At 38.0% G+C, this 26,740-nt stretch overlaps 2 protein-coding genes and 1 pseudogene across 2 annotated transcripts; 1 reads left to right on the top strand and 2 right to left on the bottom strand.

Annotated features, from left to right (window-relative positions):
* Positions 1–5,804: 5,804 nt before the first annotated feature.
* LOC110148356 (olfactory receptor 51G1-like) lies at positions 5,805–6,764 on the bottom strand. The gene has a single exon (XM_020910297.2). The coding sequence runs from the start codon at positions 6,762–6,764 to the stop codon at positions 5,805–5,807; it is 960 nt and encodes a 319-aa protein (XP_020765956.2).
* Positions 6,765–12,807: 6,043 nt separating this feature from the next.
* On the bottom strand, positions 12,808–17,471 carry LOC139033657 (endogenous retrovirus group PABLB member 1 Env polyprotein-like; annotated as a pseudogene).
* A 2,155-nt stretch (positions 17,472–19,626) lies between these two features.
* On the top strand, positions 19,627–25,116 carry LOC110148357 (olfactory receptor 52Z1P-like; the record flags this gene model as incomplete). The annotated part of the gene is made up of 3 exons (XM_070463101.1): positions 19,627–19,639; positions 21,792–22,722; positions 25,107–25,116. Coding segments are annotated over exons 1-3 (954 nt in total), but the record flags the coding sequence as incomplete, so codon positions are not given.
* Between the last annotated feature and the right edge of the window lie 1,624 nt (positions 25,117–26,740).

Raw genomic sequence — 26,740 nt, 5'->3', positions numbered from 1 at the left:
TTTGATATCTTCCACATCCCCTGAGAAGGAGGTCTGTGGAGTTAGGTAACAAATTAAAAAATCTGTAAGTCTTAAGATTTAGAACATAATTAATAGAGTGAGTGAAGCCACTCAGTCATGTCCGACTCTGCGAACCCATGGACTGTAGCCTACCACTCTCCTCCATCCATGGGGTTTTCCAGGCAAGAGTACTGGAGTGGGTTGCCATTTCCTTCTCCAGAAGATCCTCCTGACCCAGGGATCGAACCTGGGTCTCCCAAATTGTAGGCAGATGCTTTACCGTCTGAGCCACCAGGGAAATTTTTAATTAAAAACTTTTTTTTAATTTAAAGTTTTTTTTTCCCCATTTATTTTTATTAGTTGGAGGCTAATTACTTTACATCATTGCAGTGGTTTTTGTCATACATTGAAATGAATTAGCCATGGATTTACATGTATTCCCCATCCCGGTCCTCCCTCCCACCTCCTTAATATCATGTTAAAAATCACTGATACATGGGATTAGAAGGGACCTAGAATTTTATCTGCTGTAATCCCACTCTTATTTTGGATTCCTCTTCTGTTACATCTGGTAATATTCATTTATGCTGTGTAAACAGTCATGTCCACGGACAGACAGGGGACTACTTGCCATGAAAGTCTAGGGTATATTAGGCAAGTTCTATCTGAGAAACCTATGTCTGGCTTGAATCCTCTGTCTATGGGTACAGACAATAAAGATTTGGAGAAAGCATGCCCTCTAATAACCTGAGAACCTCTTCCTTCTCAAACCATTCCCCTGGCCCTTCTTCTCACACTTTGGGTGTCTGCCCTACTCTCTTTGATCTCTCAGACCCCCTCTGTATTTTCCTATTACCCCCCAGTTTTACTTTTCCCAGTCATTACCTACTTGGTAGAATAGTTGCTCTTGTCATGAGTGACTGCTCTAATTCTCAAGGAAAGAAGGATGAGTTAATAAGTCTTCCTCCAGCCTTTAGAGATATGAGTTCCCATGAGAAATTCAAGACTGCACCTGTAACCCTGTCTGTGCCACCCTTGTAGTTTATGGCCCGTCTCCAAATCCTCTGTTTTCCATTCCCTAAATCAGTCCTGAATATTCATTGGAAGGACTGATGCTGAAGCTGAAGCTCCAATATGTTGGCCACCTGATGTGAAGAACTGACTCATTGGAAAAGACCCTGATGCTAGGAAAGATTGAAGGCAGGAGGAAAAGGGGATGGTAGAGGATGAGGTGATTTGATGCCATCACCAGCTCGATAGACATGAGTTTGAGTAAACTCCAGGAGTTGGTGATGGACAGGGAAGCCTGGGGTTCACAGTCCATGGGGTTGCAAAAAGTTGGACATGACTGAGCAACTAACACACACATAGCCTTCTTGCCTTTGCATTCCCAAACTGCATTATCAGTTCAGTTCACTTACTCAGTCATGTCCGACTCTTTGTGATCCCTGGGACTGTAGCCTGCCAGGCATCTCTGGCCATAGAATTCTACAGGCAAGAATACTGAAGTAGATTGCCATTCCCTTCTCCAGAGGAACTTCCCAACCCAGGAATAGAACCCTGGTGTCCTGTATTGCAGGCAGATTCTTTACCATTTGAGCTACAGGCAAAGAACCATGAAGGCTATAGAGTCTCAAATATTGATCACCTTGAAATCTGGAACAAATGTGGTAGTGCAACATGTGATGAAATAGTAGCTTGTATCCAGAATGTGGCTGGGTAATAAAGATGTTGGACTTCCTAGGTGGCTCAGTGGTAAAGAATCCGCTGCCAATACAGGAGATGCAGGTTCGATTTCTGGGTTGGGGGGATCCCCTGGAGTAGGAAATGACAAGCCACTTGTATTCTTGCCTGGAAAACTCCATGGACAGAGGAGCCTGGAGGGCTACAGCACATACAGTCACAAAGAGTCAGGTAAAATGAGTCACTGACAGGCATGCACACATGTGATAAAGAATGTTAGCTATGGAGAGCCAATGAGAAGGACTTTATTAAGGACTTAAACTGTTGAGGGACATAGAGTCTACAACTTAAAGGCTGGGAATGACTCTAGTTCAGTTCTGTTACCAAATACTAGGTAAAAATGAAACACTTCTGTGAGTCAACTCCCTCAAAACTGTTACGGTATGGAATATGTGAGAAATGTCTGTTAACTTCAACTCAATTTTGCTGTACTCTTAAAATTACAATAAAAAAATAAAGTGTATTTGAAAGATAATAAACAGTAAAGTCAATGTGATCACTCAAATCTTGATTCTCTGGAGTGGTACTTTCTTCACTGTGTCGTTGAGTTCTTCCTGTTGAACAGACTATATACACTGGATTAGACTATGAACAACTTTCACTCAATGAATAAGGTTCACTATGTCTGTCAACAATATCGACTTCTAAATGTCTATTGGTGATTATACCATGCAACAGGGTTGGCATGCGGACTACTCAGGGTGAATAAAACTGTGTCCATCAACAATACTGACTTTTAAATGCTTAGTACAGGAACTCTTTTTAAAATGTGTTCTACTGTTAATCTTTGCAATTGTGGTTTTGAGACTGGTAATATTGATTTAATTATAAGTCTTAACACTATTACTGATTCACTCAACTAAGATACTGTAGATTGCACATATGTCATGGCTTAGTAATCTTCCAGTATTTAAGATACTCATTGAGACCTGGCTCTTTCAGGAATTGGAAATAGAAGTAATTATGTCAATAGAAGCAATAGCTCTCATAATGAAAAATTACTTATTAAGAAATTCACCATCTACTAATAGTCTATGAAAATAATAGGCTATTTCTATCATACCACTAGAAACCCTTTGGAACTACAAATTAACACATCTTTTTTTGAAATTACCAGAAAAAGATTTGAATTTACTTGATTTCATTGGCACCAGTTGCCTTATACTTTTCCTTATACTTACTTTTTAAATATGAACTTAAATCACTTTGACATCATCTAAGTTTGATATGATCAAAGATCCCAAATTCAGAGGATTATTAGTACAACCATATTCATTTATCATGATGTCTATGTATTTCTAATGTATAAAATAGAGGAAAATCAAAAAGCAATTTCAACCTCTCATTGCTGAATTCTTTGGCAAGCTAGGTATAAGCTCAATTATGAATGATTCATTCTGATGATGAGAAGGTAATGGGCAAATGTTCACATTAATGGGGATATAGAGAGCACTACCTAGACCACAAAGCCCTAGAATAGATAAAACTATGAAAGGAAGACTGGTTTCTCTGGTTACAGGAAGAAAGGCATCCTTAAGCTCTTTTCCAGATCTGCTATGTTCTGTGTCCTGACCACAGTGAGCTGCCTCAACAGGCCACTTTGCCCTCTGACTTCTGGTTTGATTTGATCAACAACAGAAATGGCACAAAACAGGAATACAGAAAAAACCTACAGCTGGAGGGTTTACTCCTTTGATTCCCCACCAACCCTCACTGTGGCTTCCCCATGGTGGCTGCATCTTTCTATAGAAAGGGAAAGCTCATGCTGAGTGTCCTTCTCTATATCCTTCCTGTCCCTTCCATATCTTGGTAAATTTTTTTTTTTCCTTGACACTTTAGGACTAGTGTTGGCAGCAAATTCCCTTCTGTAATACTATAATACATACATCATGTATATATTTATAAGACATACAAATAAATATTTCTTTTTGGTTCTCATAAATCCTGCACACATATTTTCAATCACCCCCTGATGCCTTTATCAAAGTCCTTACACAGTTTGGGAATACTTTTCTTCCCCTAACAGAACCTTAATTAATAGAAAAGACAAATTTCTACCTTATATATAGGTGTACACCTCTGTCAATTTCTATCTCTGTCTCTGGTTTATCACCATGACTATCTACAAACTTATTATATATTCAAGTTTTAATATGTGCAATTATCATTTTTTAAAAGGAAGCTTAATGTTCATTTTTTGGTTAATCAGAACAAAAAGTTGTTTTTCTCCCAAAATGGGGTGATTCAACTCAAAAGCATCAGTTTCCCAAGTGTAAGAGAGAAAGCATCAGGTAAATCTTTGCATATTTAGTTTTTCTACATATAACAAAGAGAAAAAACTGCGACTAATGAAGAGTAAGGAGAGGACAGAGTGCAAGTAAGCCTAGATATGAAGGAGAAAAGAAGACTCTTTTAGAAAGGGAAGTCAAGCAAATTCCTTAGTAGGCAACGCACATATGACAGGTTTGCCCAGGAGCTCAGCCTGCACATAGTTAGGATGAAGAAACAATGCTACCATCATGTGTAAATCTTAATAGAACTTTTTTTAAAAAAAAAATTCTTTTTGGTATTCTCCAGTGTTCAGTGACCCACTTCGGTTAAAAATCTGTCTTCTTATCTGATTTAATTTCAAGGTATATTTTGGCAGAATTTTTTCTATTTTCAATTTATTTGGAACTGCAGAGTTTATTATCTATTTTAACTATGTTTCCTGAGTTTATTTTACTTTTTAAAATAATTTTTGAAAACTATGGTTCTGTACAGTTTTATTTTTAAAGTTACTTTCTGTATTTTTCTGCTTTCCAATTATCTAGCCATTGTTTTTCAGTCATTCAGTTGTGTTTGACTCTTTTTGGCCCCATGGCAGGCTTCCCTGGCCTTCATGATCTCTCGGAATATGCTCAAATTCATGTCCACTAAGTTGGTGATGCCATCCAAACATGTCATCCTTTGTCATCCCCTTCTCTTCCTATCTTCAATTTTTCCCAGCATCAGGGTCTTTTCTAATGAGTCAGTTCTTTGCATCAGGTGGCCAAAGTATTGGAGCTTCGGCTTCAGCATTAGTTCTTCCAAAGTATATTCCAGTCATACCCTTGCATAAAATATTGATTTATGATTTTTGGCTTCCCATAATTTAACAAAGGGGGGTGTAAGGATGATTTAAAATAGTGTTTGTACAAAAATTATTAGGATTCTCTTTAAATTCTCTAATTTTCTTAGATCCATTTCTATCCTTTCATTAAAATGTGTACTTTAAGCTTAGCTGTTGAAAATATCTTTCTTCTTATTTTCTAGGGAATTGTGAGAGACAGCAAGGGTGGTGGGCAGTTACAATTCATGGTGATCTGGAGGGAATCTCTCTTGCTTTATTTTTGTTCAAAGTTCTGAACATGTTATATTAGATTTAATAAGAGTGTACATTGACCAAATGATTTTTACATTTTTTCTTTCCTATTACACTAGTAGAAAGCCCCTTTTGTGTGAAGTCTGGATTCATCTTGTGAGTTTTCTCCACTGATGAAAAGTAAGTCTATGCATTTACTGTCTAGCTTTTTTCTGACAATCATTTGAGTATATGTAAAGGAGACAAATGCAATATTTTCATTGATCCCATCTCTAAAATCAAACATTTATTTGACTATTATGTGACTTAAAATATGGAGAATGAAGTCTAATTTGCCTCAATGGAAACAAAATGTAGCTAGCCATCAACACCAACTCTACTATATATTATCTCTTTTTCCTTTGAATAGTTAACTTCTCTGTCTTAGTTTTAACATGGAAACTTGATTTTATCCTAAAATCTAAATGGAAAATATCACCATAAAATAGCTGAATGAAATAAATTCCCTCTTACTAAATCTCCTGACACAAAGATTTTGAGATGATTTAAAACAAGCAAGTAATGATAGAAACAAGTAAAATTATTTTTCTTGAGGTGACATGTAGAATTTATTGACTATCATGGAACTATACGTGCAAAATGTGTCTAAGAATTTCTGACAGGTTATCTTCAGGATGAAGAAAATGAATGTAAAGGTTGAAAGGGGATCAAATATCTTCTAAGTGTGAGCAAGCCCAATCCTTTTGGATAATAATATCCTTAGCAAGCCTTGGTGAATCTGCTTTGTCTTGATGCTATAAATAATTGGGTTGAGAACTGGTGGAACTAACAGGTAAATATCTGCCATGGTAATATGAATAATGGGAGAGGAATGCTTTGCAAAACGATGCACTAAGGACAATCCTATCATTGGCACATATAGAACGAGCACAGCACAAATATGGGAGACACATGTATTGAGGGCTTTGAGTTTCCCTCCCCGGGATGCAATGAGCAACACAGAGCGGAGGATGAAAGCATAAGATAAAAAGATTCCTAAAGAATCTACACCCCAATAAAATGCAACAACAAACAAGCCATACAAAACATTGAATGAGATGTCAGAACAGGCCAATCGGATGACATCTTGATGTAAGCAGAAGGAGTGGGAGAGAACATGGGAGTGGCAGAAAGAAAATGTGGGGATACGAACAAGAACAACAGGGAGGACAGTGGAGCATCTGATTATGATGAAGACCCCAATGTAGACGATGCGCTGTGGGGTAAGTTTGCTGGAATACCTCAAAGGATCACAGATGGCAACATAGCGGTCAAAAGCCATAGCTAGGAGCACAGCTGATTCCATTAGAGAAAAAGTGTGAATAAAATACATCTGGGCTACACAAGTATTCATCTCAATCTCCTTAGCATCAAACCAGAAGGTTCTCAGTACTGTGGGCAGGGTGGAGATGGACATGCCCATGTCCGTGAAGGACAGCATGGCCAGGAAGTAGTACATGGGCTCATGGAGACTCTTGTCAGTGTGGATGATGTGAAGAACTGTACAGTTGCCCACTAATCCAGTCAGATAGAACACACAAAAGGGGATGGAAATAAAGTGTTGAACATCCTCGTATCCAGGAATCCCAGAGAGGTAGAATGAAGCCAACTGTCCAATACTCGAATTAGAGCTTGTCATGAGGCTGTCCCATGGAGCCATTTTCCTACCATAAAAATGTGAACTCCTAAAAGGAATAATAACACACAACCTTAAAGCATTCATTTTCTCTGAAAAGGATACTTGGTGGAAACATTTTAGAATGTATGACAGAAAAACCTAAAGCAATGAATGCATGGATTTAGTTTTAACTGATGGATAAAGCCCACAAGAATAATTAAGTAACATTATAAGGTATGAACTGTGCAGCAAGTGTGCATAGTTGAAAGAGGCACACAGACAGGCCCTCAAACTTGTTTAAATGGGAATCAGATCCAAAAGCATCTAAGGGTAAATAGGGTTGACTTAATTTACAGTCTAGAGTATTTGGAATTTGGTTTCTCTTTCATATTATCCACCAAGGTTTCTTTATGTACTTACCCCCAAATGATCACTCAGATGGTAAAAAATCTGCCTGCAGTGAGGTAGACCCTGGTTCAATCCCTGGGTCAGTAGGTCAGGAAAATCCCTTGGAGAATGGAACGGCAATCCACTCCAGTATTCTTGCCTGGAGAATTCCATGGACAAAGGTACAGTCCATGGGGTTGCAAAGACTAACAGTAATACCCTGCAATGAAGCAAAAGTTTTATTTAAGTGAATTTCAATCATTTATTCCACTGATAATAATTGATATGAGAGTTATGTCAGTTTGTTGATTGATCCCTTTTATTGTCGCTGGAACTCACAAGTTTTCTGATGTTGCCATCTGTGGATATGGCCTTTGGCCATCTCTGACAGCTACAAGAAAAATATCAACAATCACAGTCTCATCATCCCTAGATATCAGAATGAAATTGATTCACCCACAGACTGTGATTCAGTGGTCCACTATAATTGCAATAACATAGTGCCATTCTCTTGATATGTATATTTTTTGCTCCTCTGCTCATTGTTTTAATGTATTTCATTGAAAAAGATAACAAGCCTGTCCCACAATATTGTATAGACAATTAAATAATTTATAAAAATGCTTACCACAGTCCCCTTCATTTTGAATTTTTACATTTTGATAATCATATTTGTACCATAAAGTATCTCAGTGATGTCAACAAAAAGAAATGTTATAGATAAGTAAATGGAGGCTTAGAGACTCAAATGGTTTGCCCAATACCCCATAAGTACAATAATAGCTTTAATGAATATCAGTTTTAAGGTTCTGCTCTAGTGGGTGGTGATTTCCCAGAACAGTGGCTAACTCATCTAGATGGTTGCTGCAGTTATGTGACTGGCTTGGTCAGTGCTTGAAGATTCAGTCATATGCCTGACGTCATGTGCTAGTCCTAATGCCACAATGATATTAAAATAAACAAAAAAAGCAGTTGCCTCAGACATTTAAATAAATTAGTACTTAACTAGTCTATATGTTTACTGCCAGGCTGTCTGTCACAACAGCCATATAGCATCTTAGGCCTATTACCAAATCCCCTGAAATTTAATCATCTGGGCTTTTTTCTGCATGATTCAATGACTCTTTCATGAGTAGTTCAGTTCAGTCACTCAGTCATGTCCAACTTTTTGTGACCCCATGGACTGCAGCGTGTCAGGCTTCCCTGTCCATCACCAACTTCCAGAGCCTACTCAAACTCGTATCCATTGAGTTGGTGATGCCATCCAACCATCTCATCCTCTATCGTCCTCTTCTCCTCCTGCCTTCAATCTTTCCCAGCATCAGGGTCTTTTCCAATGAGTCAAGTTCTTCACATCAGGTGGCCAAAGTATTGGAGTTTCAGTTTCAGCATCAGTCCTTCCAATGAATACTCAGGACTGATCTCCTTTAGGATGGACTGGTTGGATCTCCTTGCAGTCCAAGGGACTCTTAAGAGTCTTCTCCAACACTACAGTTCAAAAGCATCAATTCTTTGGCGCTCAGCTTTCTTTATAGTCCAACTCTCACATCCATACATGACTACTGGAAAAAGTACAACTTCGACTAGATGGACCTTTGTTGGTGAAGTAATGTCACTGCTTTTTAATATGCTGTCTAGTTTGGTCACTTCTTTTCTTCCAAGGAACAAGCGTCTTTTAATTTCATGAGTAGAGATCTCTCTTATTAACACAGATCTTTCCATAGCTTAAGAAAAACAGGCACTATTATTCAATTCCATAAGTTTTATTCATGAATCATATTCAGGTCCTAATATCTAAGAGAACTTTCAAAATCTTAAAACAATTTGTGTATTCATTATCTTATTTAAGCCACTGAATATTTACATGAGATCAACATGCATTGTCCTTTGTTATTCAAATCCACTAACATGTCCTCTTGTTTCGATGCCCAAAATATTTTAACTTATTCACTTCTGCTGTTTACCACTATCATGATTTCTCTTCTATTTTATTAGCCACTTACCTCATCTAATACTTCCTACTTTTGTGTCATTCTCCTCAAACCAATTCTCCTTAGAGCAGTGAATTCTTAAAGACAAAAACAAGTCAGTTCATTTCTGTGTTTACTGATCTCTGAATGAAAGGGAAGCCATTTCAGGACTTATAAGATCCTTCTTCCCTGTGTATGGAAAAAGAGAGGTGGATTATACATGTGATTTTTCCCTTTCCTGTCCATCTTTGTGCTCTCATTCTCAAATCCCCTAGATTGCCTCTTACACATTTTACTACTTTTGACCTCATTGCCACTCCTGTTCACTAAACTGCAGGCCTTCTTTCCTTCTTTCAATTTGTATAATCAAGTTACTTTCCTCACCACTCTATTCAAATTCTCTTTTCCACAGTATTTAAAATAACTAGAACACATTTCGTCTCATATTATTGCATCACATGATATATTTTTTCCCTGTAAAATTCACTATTTTTTCACTTCATTCAAATTCTCTATCTCCAACTACCCAAAGCCAATCTTTTACTTTTGACCCACAGTTTCTTCCCTTCTTTCCACTGAGAAATTGAGAGTGATTTTCCCTCCCAGATCTGCCCTCCTCCCCCATAATGGACTTACTCCTATATCTAGGCCAGTTGTGTTTCTCTGTCACCGGATTAACTTTCACCACTTTGCTTTCTTGCTCATAGTTAAAGTGCTCAAATTGGAAATACTGTTTTCTAAGGAGTGTAGAATGTTTCCAGCTTATACATCTGTGATAAAAGAAGCTCTTCATTTTTCCTGGTTTTATGGGTCTCTGGAAGCCTGAGGGAATCACAGACACTAGTGGTACAATAAGGAATAGGGACCTGTGAGCCTAAGGGAGTGATATTGTTCATGATGAGACAGCAGGAATTCCACAGGAACAGAGAAAGCTCAAGGGAGACACAAGTGGACAAATGCAAGGAAACTCTGACTCTACCTCTCATGGCTGCTGAGCTTAGATACACAATGGGAAGCTGGAGGGTTCCAGCTGAAAAACTCCTTGGTGGAAAAAAAGAACTATGAATACTAAAACTATACAATAAAATAAAAGGACTACAGACTAAAATAGATATTAGTACTGGACAGGTGCTAGCGATTACCCAGGTCCTAGAGAATACCTAGACCATATGGGATCTTCCCTAGATGTACGGGTGATTCACAAATAGATAAATTCTTAGAGGGGCTAAAATAGGTGAAAATAACCTCAAATTCTGATTTTATTAAAGAAATATGAGATTATCAGTGGCAATAACCATCTACCAGAAGTGTATACATATCCTGGAAACTTGTATAATATTATATGACATTATCCTAGGCTTAAATTACTTCTAGTTTATTTTTACACATAATATTTGGCCATAGCATAACCAAGCAGAAAAAGAAACAAGTATATGTGTTATAAGCTTAATATTAAAAATAATAATAATACAAGGATAAACATAGAGGATCCAAAAATAAAAATTTTAGATAAGTTTTAAAATAATTATGAATAAACATAGTGAAAAAAACAGAAAGCAAGATTTAAATATTCAGGAAGAAACTGGAATATTTTTTAAACATTCAAATGAAAAATGTATAATTGAAAATTAAAAGCACAGATTAACAAATCAAGTCTTCAATGCTATGAGGGAGCTATAAAATTGAAAAGGTAAGTAAATGCCCAAATCACGGGATTCTTATGTAGTAAACTCTAGATTTAAGTTCAGGCAGTGGTGTTCAGGATGAGACAGCAGGATTTTTCACAGGAACAGAAGAACGCCTAACAGAGACAAAAGTGGACAAATTAAAGGAAATCCTGACTCTACCTCTTCTGGCTGCTGAGTTTAGATACACAATAGGAGACAGGAGGGTTCCAACTGAATAAATACTTGGTGGAATAAAAGAACTATGAATACTAAGACTATACAATAAAATAAAGGGACTACAGAACTAAAAAATAGACATAGAACTGGGCAGGTCCTAGGGATTGTGCCGGTCCTACAGAATACCTGCTGCCAATGCAGGAGGCACAGGAGATGTGGGTTCAATCCCTGGGTCGGGAAGATTCCCTGGAGAATGGAATGGCAACCCACTCCAGTATTCTTGCCTGGAAATGTCATGGACAGAGGAGACTGGCAGGCTACGTACAGTCCATGAGGTTGCAAAGAATTGGACACGACTGAGCAGATAGGCATGTATGTCAACTATATCGCAAAAAAACTAGAAGGAAAAAACTGCCATTACGTGTCATTTGAGATCCATACATGAGGGAACACTGCCATCTTGTGCTTGTTAGCAAGAAGGAACCCTTAAAATTTTGCAATTATCAAACCAGTACCCCTTTATCACTATATAAACCAATGGAAATTATTCTGTTCCCTAAATGAGGTATCTATGCAAGAATGGTTATTACTCTTCTCTAACTTAGATGACACCTGAAAGTGAAAGTGTTAATTGCTCGGTTGTGTCTGACTCTTTGTTACCCCATGAACAGTAGGATTTCCCAGGCAAGACTACTGGAGTAGGTTGCCATTTCCTCCTCCAGAGGATCTTCCCAAACCAGGGATCCTTTTGTTTAAAATCACTATTAAGATAACATCTCTATAACATCTCTTAACTTTCTTCTCTCAATTTTATACATTCATATATGATACTTGATAACATCTTAGTGCATTATCATCTCTATGTTATTATCATTTGTGTATTAATCATTATATTAGTACTTATCACACCTATCCTGCTTCCTTATTTGTTCAGCACTAGATATTTTTTGGATAGCTACTATCTAGTAGCTTTCTACTTTGCAAATTTTGTAAATGAAACACAACTTTATTGTCAATAATGGCAATGTTGATTATATATTTCCTATGTCTTCTCCACTAAGTTTTAAAACTGCTTTATTGAGATTGATTATATTTTTGCACTGCAAGATTTAGAAGCTCTAAACAATCAGCAAAAACAAGACCTGGAGCTGACTGTGGCTCAGATCATCAGCTACTTATTACAAAAATCAGGTTTAAGTTGAAGAAAGTAGAGAAAACCATGAGGTCATTCAGGCATTGTTATAGCCATGCTTTCTGGGAAACAAACTCACTCAGAAGGACAATGCAGATAGTGGAGTACAGTTTATTACACCGGCGGGTCCAAGGCAGAGTCTCCTCTTAGCCAAGGACCCCGACCAGCATTTGTGAAAATCTTTTATACCCCATGTGTACATGTCCAAACCCACCACCCCAATTCCCTTGAGATTTACATAAACAAAACTAGGGTAAATGCAACTACAATAACCCCATCATTCACGTGTTATGTGTTCAAACAGTCAATAATCAATAAGCCCGCAGTTACATTCCAAACAGTTAATAATCAATAAGCTTGTAGTCACGTTCCAACCAGTTAATAATTGATAAGCCTGTGATTACATCCTGATGGATACGGAAAATGTTTATGACTTGTCCAGAGACAGGGGTGATTACGGTATGTTTCCTCTTAGGCAATGAGTAACCTGGATGTGATCTTCAAGATTCCCCTGTCTGGAGGGGGTCTTATCCTTCCATTGTCGTTCCCACAGGCACTAAGCAGAGAGTTCAGAGTCCACTGGAGAGGCAGCCGAGCATGATCAGCACAGATAGGCCTGAGATGGAGTCCTGGCCCTATGAATTCCTTCTTCATTCCCCCTCTTGATGCTCTTAGTTTCCATAACGAGCATCATTCATTGAGATATATTGTACCTTAGCCCTCCTGCCACCCACATGAGAGAATGCTATCAACCTCTGGGTCACAAAATTCACAAGGCATTGTGGGAAGCAGGGCCCACAAAGCAGTATGATCAAGATTACTATAGCAACAGTTACAATGGTTTCCACCATCTCCCTTCACCCAGAGAGGACTGAAGTCCAAAAGGGAATATTTTTATTGCCTATCCTCCAAGGCAGTAGATACATTTCCAGACAGGTCAGGGATGTACACACAATATTTGACTTTAATTTTGGCACAAGTCTCTCTTTGGGCTGCTGTAAGTATGTCTAATGCCATCTTATTTTGAATTACTGCCTTCCTCATCTGAATCTGTTCTTCGTTAACGGTTTCACGCCCTCTTGAACTCTCTCTTCAAAGTTCTTTTCAACTTTCCCTTACGGTACTTGTTGACTATCGGTCTCGTGCCGGTATTTAGCCTTAATGGCTTTAGTACTGTCTAAGAGGGCCTGTTTAGTGAAATTAGTTAAGGCCTCTACCTTAACCATGATATCCGTTGTCCCTACAGAGGGTACAAACAAGGCAGCAAGATAGTCATACCATTGGAACACGGATGTCCATCTTGCATGCAGATAAGGCAGGTTTACTGGAGGCTGGTGTAGGCTAGGCTTAAAGCAAATACTGCCATAATGTGCAACGCCCCACCCAGCCAACTGGTAACCATGGCCATAAGTTAAGCCCACAGAGCCACTGGGTCCCATTGGGGGCTACCCAGCGGATTCCAGGATTATATTTCCAGTCGGAACCACCACTGAGCAGACTGATTGGGGTGATAGGTTTCTGGGAAACAAACTCACTCAGAAGGACAATGCAGATAGTGGAGTACAGTTTATTACACCGGCGGGTCCAAGGCAGAGTCTCCTCTTAGCCAAGGACCCTGACCAGCATTTGTGAAAATTTTTTATACCCCATGTGTACATGTCCAAACCCACCACCCCAATTCCCTTGAGACTTACATAAACAAAGGTAGGGTAAATACAACTACAATAACCCCATCATTCACGTGTTATGTGTTCAAACAGTCAATAATCAATAAGCCCGCAGTTACATTCCAAACAGTTAATAATCAATAAGCTTGTGGTCACGTTCCAACCAGTTAATAATCGATAAGCCTGTGATTACATCCTGATAGATACGGAAAATGTTTATGACCTGTCCGGAGACAGGGGTGATTACGGTATGTTTCCTCTTAGGCAATGAGTAACCTGGATGTGATCTTCAAGATTCCCCTGTCTGGAGGGGGTCTTATCCTTCCATTGTCGTTCCCACAGGCACTAAGCAGAGAGTTCAGAGTCCACTGGAGAGGCAGCCGAGCATGATCAGCACAGATAGGCCTGAGATGGAGTCCTGGCCCTATGAATTCCTTCTTCAGCATGACCTGTATAAAATTCTTTATGATTATACAGTAGAAGTGACAAGTAGTTTTAAAGGATTAGGTCTGGTAGACAGAGTGCCTGAAGAACAATGGACAGCAGTTCAAAGCACTGTATAGGAGGCAGTGACCAAAAGCACATGAAATAAAAAGAAATGCAAGAAGGCAAAGTGATTGTCTGAGGAGGCTTTACAAATAGTTGAGGAAAGAGAAGTGAAAGCAGGGAGAAAGGGAAAGATATACCCAAATGAATGCAGAGTTCCAGAGAATAGAAAGGAGAGAGAAGGCCTTCTTAAGTGAAAAATGCAAAGAAATAGAGGAAAACAATAGAATGGGAAAGACTAGAGATCTCCTCAAGAAAACTGGAGATATCAAAGGAAAATTTCATGCAAGGATGGGCATGATAAAGATCATGGCATCTGGTCCCATCATTTCATGGGGAATAGAAGGGGGAAAAGTGGAAGTTGTACAGATTTTATTTTGGGGGGCTCCAAAATCACTGTGGACAGTGACTATAGCTATTAACATTGAAAGACACTTGCTCCTTGGAAGGAAAGCTATGACAAACTTAGACAGCATATTAAAAGCAGAGACATCATTTTCATGACAAAAGTCCATAGAGGCAAAGCTATGGTTTTTCCAGTAGTCATGTAGGGATGTGAGAGTTGGACCATAAAGAAGTCTGAGCAACAAAGAACTGATGCTTTCAGACTGTGGTGCTGGAGAAAACTCTTGAGTCCCTTGGATAGCAAGGAGATTCAACCAGTAACTCTAAAAAAGGAAATCAATTCTGAATATCCATTGGAAGGACTGATGTTGAAGCTGAAGCTCTAATACTTTGGCCATTTGATGCAAAGATCTGACTCATTGGGGAAGACTGATGTTGGGAAAAACTAAAGGCAAAAGGAGAAGTGGGCATCAGAGGATGAGATGCTTATATAGCATCACTGACACAATGGACATGAATCTGAGCAAAACTCCAAGAGACAGTGGAGGACAGAGGAGCCTGGCGACCCTCATGGGACCACAAAAAGTCAGACACTACTGGACAACAACATTGAGATACCTATGCCACAAAATACATCCATTTTAATTGTACATTTTCATGCATTTTACTTTATTGAAAGACTTATTCAACTGTTGCTGCTGCTAAGTCACTTCAGTTGTGTCTGACTGTGCGACCCCATAGACAGCAGCCCACCAGGCTCCTCTGTCCCTGGGATTCTCCAGGCAAGAATACTGAAGTGGGTTGCCATTTCCTTCTTCCAATGCATGCATGCATGCTAAGTCGCTTCAGTCGTGTCTGACTCTGTGTGACCCCATGGACAGCAGCCCACAAGGCTCCTCTGTCCACAGGATTCTCTAGGCAATAATACTGGAGTGGGTTGCCATTTCCTTCTCCTCTGTTTTGCTAATGTCCATTATATCATAATGCATACTTACTTGTTTACAAAAATCCCACAAAAGTGAGTTGATGGGGGCAGTAGCCCTGGAGGCAACAGTTCTGGAGAAGAATTTGGCACCATGTGTCCAAAGTCTTCAAAAATACAGACATTTGACCCAGAGTTCACTTCTTAGGAATTTAACTTAAAGAAATAATTAAGAATCTATGCAAATATTCAACTATTACCACACTAATTTTAAGGTATTTCCATCATTCCCAAAATGAACCACTTGTCCATTAGCAGTAACTTTCCATTCTCGTCCTCAAGCCTAGGTAACCACTTATCTACTTTCTGACTCTATATATTATCCTTACTGGATATTTCATATAAATAAAAGCATATAATAGCTGGTCTTTGGTCTTTAGCTTCTTTTGCCTACTGTAATGTATTTGAGGTTCATCTATGTTATAATATATGTTAATACTTTGTTCTTTTTTATATCAACAAGAAACATTTAATTTTGGGAGTAGATCACATCTTATTTATCCATTCACCAGTTGATGGACAATTGGGTCACTTCCTCATTGGGACTATTATTAACAATACTCCTAGTAAAATTAAAACACAAGTCCTTGTGAATGTATCTTTTAATTTCTCTTGGTTAGATACCTAGAGGTGGAATTGTGAACTGTGTGGTCACTCTGTTTAATATTTTAAAAAACTGTCAACATATTTTTCCAAGTTGGCTTCACTCTTCTATATTCATAGCAGCAATGAGTATTTCAGTTTTTTTCATAGTTAACAATACTTTTCTGTCTTCATGATTATAGGCATTCTAATGGGTATGAAGTAGTATCTCACTGTGATTTATATTTGTATTTTCCTAATGACCTATGATGTAAACAGTCTCCATTTGATCATTTGTTATTTTGCATTCTTTGGGAAATTTGGATTAATGAATTTTAATGCCATTTATTTATAATAATTTTTAAAGATTTGAGTGAAATTTAACAACAATTTAGGAATTTTTAAAAATGTATTAAGTGTATAAATCATGCTATATTTTCTCTTAGCACAGCACAAGATATTCTGAGAAAGGATGGACATGGTTTAAACTTTCATGTTCAAAAGGGCATAAAAATTCATAGTCATGGTAGCAACTCTTCAACTCTCAGCAGGGAAATAGTATATGTATTGATTACTTACTGTACTCCTATATAGAGCTGTAGGGGGAAAAAATGCTTCAGGGATAGCTTATTATGTCTTTGGAAATAGAAATTAGAGAAATAAATATAAAATACTGATGAGTTACATATGAAAGTCAGTTCTATAAAAGACATAAATTGTAATGGTTTTAACTAGCCTTGAAGGTTAGTCAGGGAGGGTCGCTCAGATGTATGGTGGAACAGACCACCATGTATCATTATGTCTGGCATATGAAAGGAAATTTTAAAGTTGGTGAAAGAAATAAAAAAATGAGGGACATGAAGGAGGAAGGGAGGAAGAAAAGTAGAGTCTGTAGATGAAAATGCAGCCCAGCAGACACTGACAGCAGCCTTAGAGATTTTAAGTAGAGAACCCAGCTAAGAGTGCCTGCACTCCTCAAAAGAATGGATCTGGATGAACTTGATATTCAGGATCATCTCAGAAACAAGCACCTCCAAGTTGGTTTGTTGACAAGACCACATTGTACATAGTTCCAAAGGTCAAGTCTCAGCTATTTGCGAGTTGTCCAGATATCTTAGAGAGGCTGAAACTAACCAACTGACAAGCCAATTACTTTCTCATAATAGATAGAAGGCAGCTTTCTGTTGTCCTCACTTACTGGCCTAGCTGACATTATATTATCTAGCTGCAAGGATTAACAAATCTGTGGATTAAAAACATGGCTTGCTAGGATATCAAGGATAATAAGAAAAAAACAAAGTTATATTTTGCTAACAAACTACAATGCATCTGCATACTTTGCTAAATGTTTCACATTTGCCATATTGTGAGTATAGCCCCAAAGTTGGTATGGTTTATTATGCCCCATTTACAGAAGATAAAATTAAGCCTAGAGGACTATCCATTCTCAGACATAGAGCTATGATTAGAGTAATTGCCTCTTACATTCCTGGAGAAGGAAATGACAACTCACTCCAGTATTTTCAGCAGGAAAGTCCCATAGACAGAGGGGCCTGGTGGGCTACAGTCCATGGGGTCCCAAAGAGTTGGACATGACTGAGCATACACACACACTCTTCCATTCCAAAACATAGTTTCTTCATAGAACACCATGAGGAAACAGATTGAAGCTAATAATAAAACCTCTATTAAAGTGTAATAAGTTGAGATCAGTTCCCAAATCAGAGAGGAGCAATCTCTCCTTATCTCCTACTTATCTATCTACAAAGGAAATTCCTTACACAATATTTTTTAAAGAAATGAAGACAAGATATTTTTCTCTAGGTAAATGGGTAAATTGTGGTATACCGATACAATGGAATGTCATTCAGGAATAAAAATGCATGAGTTAATCAAGCCACAAAAGGTATGGGAGAAACTTAAGTGTATATTGCTAAGTAGAAGAAGCCTATATGAAAAGCCTACGGTGCAGTGTGATTCCAATCAACTACAGGACATTGTGGGGTGGGCGGGAAGCTATAGAGAATGAAAAAGATCAGTGGTTGTCAGAGGGGTTAAAGGGAAGGAAGGATAAATAAGTAGAATCCCTACAGGGGATCCGTGGGGCAGTGTAACTATTTTGAATGATGCTATAATGGTAGATGCATGTCATTATACATTTGTCAACACTCATAGAATATATAACACAGAGTCAATCCTAATGTATAAACTATGGATTGTAGTTAGTAAAGTGTCTATATTGTCTCTTCAGTTGTAACAAATGTATCACACTGATGTAAGAGGTTAAGATTAAGACAGAGCTTGGTGGATGGGGTATGGGGGACATACATAAAATCTGCAGCTTCTCATATTTTCTGAAAATCTAAAACTGCTCTATAAGGTAATATATGTGAATTTTTAAAAGCTTTATTTGAAAAGTGAGAGTTCTTCAAATATTCTATGATACTTTTACCTCAGTGAAATATTAACACATCCCGATAAAAGAACAAGTGGTAATGTACTGACATATATTTTGTCTTTGTCATGAAAGTAATGAAAGTGAAAGTCGCTTAGTCGTATCCAACTCTTTGAGACCCCATGGACTATATCTAATCCATGAAATTTTCCAGGCCAGAATACTGGAGTGGGTAGCCATTCTCTTCTCCAGGGGTCTTCCCAACCCAGGGATCAAACCCAGGTCTCCCACAGTGCAGGAGGATGCTTTACCAACTGAGCCACCAGAGAAACCCTCGTGCCTAACTCTGTGCAACTCCATGGACAATACCATGGAATTCTCCAGGCAGGAATACTGGAGTGGGTAGCCATTCCCTTCTCCAGGGGATCTTCCCAACCCAGGGATCGAATCCAGGTCTCCTGCATTGCAGGCAGTTTCTTTACCAGCTGAGCCACCAGGGAAGCCCCAGGGAAGCTTATGTTGCAGAGAAGTCAAGCAATAGGAAATCCACCCCCCCCCCTTTTTTTTTGTATTATTTCAGGCTTGCATATTAAGCTGGCAAAAATGGCAGAGCTGTTGCTCAGAAGTGGCTCTGGGATGGAAAATTATCAAATGCAGTTTAAAACTGGAAAACCTAATTTCCCAAGAATGAAAGGAAAATTTTGTCAGCTAATCCAAATAATGACTGTGGGTTTCAGTTAGAAAAGGAGTTACTCAGCATGTAAAATACCCAAAAGACTTCTCAATCCAGAGGTTATTCCCTGGTCTGTTTTCCTGGATATCTATGCACAATATAGATGAACCTATAAATATTTTTCTGTATCCTCATAAGCTACACATTTCCTTTTGTCTATGACCTGGCAATACCACTGGGAATATACAAAGAGGAAATTTAAGACTGTCTTTTTTTATGTTCTAATCATTTAGAAAAACCATGCATCTAAAAGGTAAGTTAGAACAGTTTCGTGGTTATAACTATAAATTCTGTCATTAGGATCCCTGGATTTTAAAGCAGGCTTTACATACTCATTAGTGATGTGACCTTGAGAAAGTCCTCCAATGTCTGAGTTCCATTCTGTGTAAAACTGGGATACCAATAATAACTAGTTTATCGGGTATTTGTGACCATTAAATTAGATAATCCATGTAACGTGGTTAGAAAAGATTTTAGGGAAATACTTAGCACATGATAAGGCTTGATACCAATTTGAAATTATTATTTGTACCAGTACTGTTGTACTGTCCATTCCTTTGCTGGTATCTGATATGTCTTTCAAGTAAACATGCTGATATTTTCTGTGTGTGTTATACAACAAAGCCAGGAACTATTAGGACATAGCCGCAGAAATGAAGGAAAGCTTCAGTCTAGTGAAGTTAATAAAATTATGAGTTTTATTATGAATTTTAATGAAATAACCGTTCAAAATATCCTTTCTTGGAGTTTTTGTTAAAAGCTCCTTTACCTAATCTGTGTGTTTGCTTCTTGATGAGAAGTTTTGTTTTTCCTTCCTCACTTGAATTTCATGAAAGGAGGGAGAGAAAGAGAGAGAGAGGAGGATAAATTTATGTTGATAATTTGGTAATGTGCCCTACTTCCTTCATAAGGATTGGGATAATGTGAAAAGGATTTCAGTTAACTCAAGAGAGGATTGTCAGGTGTCTTGAAGTGCAGGGTAGTTTTCCATCAGCTAAATGGTGTGACAGCCTCACATGAGAGTGAAGCATGGACAGATTCCAGATTTTTTTTGTTGTTGTTCTTTTTGGATGAAATAATGTTTATTATCCATCACTTTAAACACGCTAAGAGTTGCAGTCAGAAAGTGTTGACTTACATATATGATTCATATTTATATATATGATCATATATATATATATATATACACCAAATGTACCACTTTGGGCTACAAACATGACCAACTGAATTTATGTTCTATGAATTTGAATAATGGATAATTTCAAATGAGGGATTTTTGAAAATCTTCTTTATACTTTTTGATATATTAAGAGCAAGAACTGCTGCTACTAAAGAAAAGTAGCTGAAATTATGTCTTAATCTTTTATTTGTGAATAAAAAATTTCAGTCACTCTATCTACTCTTTGGAAATTTCTTTCAAAAATAGGTAATGAATAACAGTGGGCTATGACTTTTTTCAGTGATCTACTTGCTCTAGTAAGATCATTCAGTACTCTGAGTTTCATTTGTGTTCTCTGACTCCATTTCCTGATCCTTGAGAGCTAGTCTTATGTTGGTATGGATAACGCTACAATTTTTTCACAACAGTTTATTTATTTTTTATTTTTTTCCATTTAATTTTTATTAGTTGGAGGCTAATTACTTTACATTATTACAGTAGTTTTTGTCATACCTTGAAATGAATTAGCCATGGATTTACATGTATTCCCCATCCCGGTCCCCCCTCCCACCTCCCTCTCCACCCGATCTCTCTGGGTTTTCCCAGTCACAACAGTTTAAATGTCATGTTAATATGAACAATATCTTCAAGAGTTCAGATGGGAGACAGATGAGTAAATCTTTTTTTTTTTTTTTTTTTTATTGTGGGAAAACTTAAACCAAGGGAAATATCTCATCCCCTCAGGATGGAAAACAAGAATTCAACCTTTCATGCTGCCTTCAATTCTTTATCAGTCTACCATCCAACCCATCTCCTCCCATTAAATTTGTCCACTGAAGAATAGAATATTAATTCTCTCTAAACTTCTGTTCAGTGTCACAAGACAAAGGAGAGAGAAAAATTGCCTTTTCAGTATTTAAGAATTTATTACCAAATTAGAGGGAAACACTATACCCACAGAACTGTTAAAGGTTCAAAAGACATGCATAAATTGTATAGTTATAACAACTGGCATTACAAAAATTTAACTCAACTCTTTTTTGGTTTACAAATTTTTTTCACAGAGAAAAAGATGTTCCATAAAAAGGAACTGGTTTGCCCATGATCATTCATTTTTTTGAGTACTTTGCTTTCATCCATTATCATGCCAAAATTAATGCTTTGGATTTGACTAAGCTGAAGGAATAAATGCTCATTTTTGCTGTTATTTACTCTGGCTCTTTTCCTTCTGTTTTTCACATAAAAGACTTCTGCCACTTCTCTACAACAACATCAAACTGTACATCCACTCCCCTCAGTGCCTTCTTGCTGACTGGTATCCCAGGATTAGAAGACTTCCAAATTTGGATTTCCATCCCTTTCAGCTTCATGTACCTTTTGGCTGTGATAGGTAATGGCCTGGTTATGACGATGGTGATCTGTGACAGAAGCCTCCATGAACCCATGTATCTTTTCCTGGCCATGCTAGCACTCAATGATGTTCTCCTTTGTACTGTCACGGTGCCCAAAATGCTTCTTATCTTTTGGCAGGGCCCTTCCATATCAACATTTCCTGCCTGTCTCACGCAGATGTTTTTCGTTCATGCTCTGTTTCTCTCTGAATCTGCTGTCCTCCTGGCCATGGCTTTTGACCGCTATGTGGCTGTCTGTGCACCACTCCATTACGCTACCCTCCTTACAGGCTCTCTCATTAGCAAAGCGGCCCTGGCTCTGGTGGCTCGAAGTGTGACTGTGGTCACCCCTGGCGTCCTACTCATTCTCCACCTGCACTTCTGCCAGAGCAACGTCATTCACCATACTTACTGTGAGAACATGGGCATTGCCAAATTGGCTTGCAATAGCAATGTCCCTAATAGCATTTATGGGCTCACTGCTGCTCTCCTCACCACAGGACTGGACTTTGTCCTTATCTCCCTGTCCTACTGGTTAATCTTGAGAACAGTCTTCCAACTGCCTTCTAGGGAAGCCCGGACAAAGGCCTTTGGAACTTGTGGAGCGCATACATGTGTCATCCTGATATTCTACACTCTGGCCTTCTTTTCCTTCTTTACCCACCGCTTTGGACACCATGTACCCAAGCATGTCCTTATCCTCCTGGCAAATCTCTACTTACTGGTACCACCTACCATGAACCCCATTGTTTATGGGGTAAAGACAAAAGAGATAAGGATGCGAGTGCTAGGACTCTGTGCCCAACCTAAGTGATCCAAGAGTAATAAAACAACAAGGAACAGGGGAGTCCAGGATTGAGATACAGGTTTAAATGTCAAGTCTAAATCAATCTGGACAGATTTATTCCTACAACACCTACGCAATGAATAAAGCTTTAAAAATTTGTATTTCCAAATGTTATCTTCTTGATATTGGGTAAAAAGGAAGCTAACAAGGAACTGCTCAAGTACCACCAAGAATTATTTCAACATACTAAGGTAATGTGCCACTGTAGTTGCATATGGCATTTAAATATCCTTTTGGTAATAAACCATGCCTCTTCACTTCAATTTGCTATAGACAGGATGATATATAAACTGTATGTACTCAGAAATTAGTTCTGATTCCACTCTTTACCATAACATCTGCAGGGCCCAAAATACGAAAGAAAGAAAGTGAAAGTGGCTCAGTTGTGTCTAATTCTTTGTGACTCCATGGACTGTATAGTCCATGGAACTCTCCAGGCCAGAATACTTGAATGGCTAGCCTTTCTCTTCTCCAGGGTATCTTCCCTACCTAATGATTGAACCCAGGTCTCCCACATTGCAGGCAGATTCTTTACCAGCTGAGCCACAAGGGAAGACCTCAAAATATACAAATAATTAATAAATACTTGTTGAATAGATAAATAATTAATCAAAATAAATGCTAATGATTTTATGTAACAACCCCCGATATATCTTTATGTATTATGTATGACCTACAACTAAAACATTCATTTCCTTTCCTCTCAAAAAACTTTCCTTTAGTGTCCACAAAGTATGACTTTCTTATCTCTTCAGTACCTTAGTGTACTAAAGATTCTTTTGGTGACAACGAATAGAAATTACCTTTGGTTAGATAAAGGAATCAAAAAGCAGGATATTTCATGGTAACATTCTGTGGGATGTTATGACAGCCAAGGATAACTGCATTTCTATTTCTCAGGTAGGACTAAAGTCAGGCTGCTATTAGACCTCACCAACAGGAATGGATAGCTTCTTGATTGAATTTGGGCTTCCCTGGTACCTTAGCTGGTAAAGAATCCTCCTGCAATGCAGGAGAACCCAGTTTGATTCCTGGGTTGGGAAGATTCCCTGGAGGAGGACATGGCAACCCACTCCAGTATTCTTGCCTGTAGAATCCCCATGGACAGAGAAGCAAAGAGGGCTCCAGTCCATGGGGCTGCAAGGAGTCAGACATGACTGAGTGACTAAGCACACACACCTGGTCTTAGTTACAATAACTGTGGGACAAAATATATGATTTCTGTATATAGGATCAATTGCTAAACCTAGATCAAACTGTTGTATTTCTTATTCTGATTTAATGGGGATGAAATTGTGTCAGGGTAATTCTGAAGAAAAGGGAAGTATGATAGTGGTCTGGATTCTGTTCACTGGATTCATTTAGCACATGCAATCATCCTAGTTTAGCTCTTCCTACAGTAAATATTCTATTGCATTCCATAGTACTAGGACAAACTTTATCATCTATGAACTCTCATAACATAATTAAGTAAGTAAGTGAAGTCGCTCAGTTGTCTGACTCTTTGCGACCGCATGAACTGTAGCCTATCAGGCTCTTCCATCCATGGGATTTTCCAGGCAAGAATACTGGAGTGGGTTGCCATTTCCTTCTCCAGGAGATCTTCCCCACCCAGGGATTGAACCCAGGTCTCCCGCATTGTAGACAGACACTTTACCATCTGAGCCACCAGGGAAGTCTAACATAATGACTGCAATGTAATTCCTTATTTCCACTAGGAAATATTCACCTCTTGATTTACAAAGGAGCTAAAATACTTCTCTGGCATCAAACAGTAAAGAAGTGCATCATGAACATAATAGAAACATATACATGGCCAAGTGGTTGCAGTAATTTGACTGTCTTGAAAATATTTATATTATTATAATTCTTTTTATAAATACATATGGCTGTTTATAGAGGCTGTTTATAAATTATCTGTATAATCATGTAATTACCCATGTAGTAGGTTTTTTTAAAAGGAAATTATGTTTTAATAGCTATTCAATTGAATGATTAAATGACTAAGTGTGCTAATGAAATATTTTGCAGCAATATTTTATATAGATGAAAATGCTAAACACTTAGGTGGTGAAAAGGATACTGACCTCCTCTGCTCTGATTTTTTGCTTGCTATCATGTTTTTCCACAAAGTGTTTTCTGCAGCATGTTGTTGCTCAGTCACTCAGTTGTGTCTGACTCTTTGCAGCTCCATGGACTGCAGTACTCCAGGCTTCCCTGTCCTTCTGGAGTTTGCTCAAACTCATGTCCACTGAGTCAGTGATGCCATCCAACCATCTCATCCTCTGTTGCCCCTTCTCCTCCTGCCTTCAATCTTTTCCAGCATCAGGATCTTTTCCAGTGAGTCAGCTCTTTGCATCAGGTGGCCAAAGTATTGGAGCTTCAGCATCAGCATCAGTCCTTCCAATGAATATTCAGGAATGATCTCCTTTAGGATGGACTGGTTGGATCTCCTTGCAGTTCAAGGGACTCTCAAGAGTCTTCCCAAAACCACAGTTTGAAAGCATCAGTTCTTTGATGCTCAGCCTTCTTTATGGCAAGAATACACAGAAGGACTATACAAAAAAGATCTTAATGACCCAGATAACCATGATGGTGTGATCACTCAGCATAAAGATGATCAATGCATAGCACAAAGGTTAATGTTTGATATAATGAAAATGATTGAATTGCATTTTTGCTTAATAATAGGGAATTGGAACACAAAGATGAATTATTATTTGGCCTTCTGGATATTTACACATTCTTCATGTAGGCAGAGAAGGCTTTTAGAAGACAAATAAATATTCATGACTTCATAAAACAACATAAAAAGCAAAGCCATCACTTTGCTGATAAAGGTTCATGAGATGTGATAGTTGGATAGCATCACTCATTCAATGGACATGAGCTTAGGTCAATCCCAGGAGATGGTGAGGGACAGGGAGGCCTGGTGTGCTGCAGTCCATGGGGTCACAAAGAGTCAGACAAGACTTAGTGACTGAACATTACTATATATTACAATATGAGTAAGAGTGTCGTTAATTTATAAGTCCAAGTACAGATGAGATAGATGCTTAAATCATATTATTGTAAATTTGGGGAAGGACAAGAGGCCTTCCTCTTTCAATAGCATTATCTACTTGCTGGGACTCTAGCTTTTGTTGAATTTTTAAAAACAAGATAGTGCTTCTGTTCTCAATTCATAATACAAACTTGATATCCATTCATTTGTATATTCAATCGCTCATGTCTTCAATGACTATATTTTATAGGGAGAGTCACCTTAATTTTGATAATATGTGTTTTTTGAGTGTGTTTAGTAAAGTACTTTATGAATATGTGTGTTGACTGCTCAGTCATTTCTGACTCTTTGCAACTGCATGGACTATAGCCTGCCAGGCTCCTCTGTCCATGGTATTTTGCTGGCAAGAATACTGGAGTGGGTTGCCATTCCCTTTTCTAGGGGATCTTCCCAACTCAGGGATCAAACCTGAATCTCCTGCATTGCAGGCAGATTCTTCACTGTCTAAGGTACAAGGGACGCCTTGTTTATGAATATAAAGTACCCCTAATAATATATCTTAAGAAATATATAGAGGATAACAATTTGTAAACTCAAAAGTTGGCCTGTATATTTCATATTCATTTGTATATTTTTGTATTTGCATGAAATGCAAAATCTAAGATTCAATAGTTTAAATATATTTGTTAGCTAAAAAAAACAATAAAACTTCATTTTTTGGAGCAGAAGCATTATGATAGATGTATTCAGCAAGCAGACACTAAAAATATATTTTGAATTTGAAGGTTTTATAGAATGGCTATAGTTAAGTGCTACTTATATGGTATACAGCAAATGATAATGTTCACATTGTCTTCCAAAATTTATATTAATTTTATTTTATTTATTTACTGTAGGAAATATTATCTAAATTTGATTTTCATATATCTTGCTTTATTTTTACTTGCTATCCC

Source organism: Odocoileus virginianus, unplaced genomic scaffold (assembly GCF_023699985.2).
Source record: "Odocoileus virginianus isolate 20LAN1187 ecotype Illinois unplaced genomic scaffold, Ovbor_1.2 Unplaced_Scaffold_28, whole genome shotgun sequence".
NCBI lineage: Eukaryota > Metazoa > Chordata > Mammalia > Artiodactyla > Cervidae > Odocoileus > Odocoileus virginianus.
Note: the sequence above shows the minus strand (reverse complement) of the source record. Positions and strands in the feature narration are given on the sequence as shown.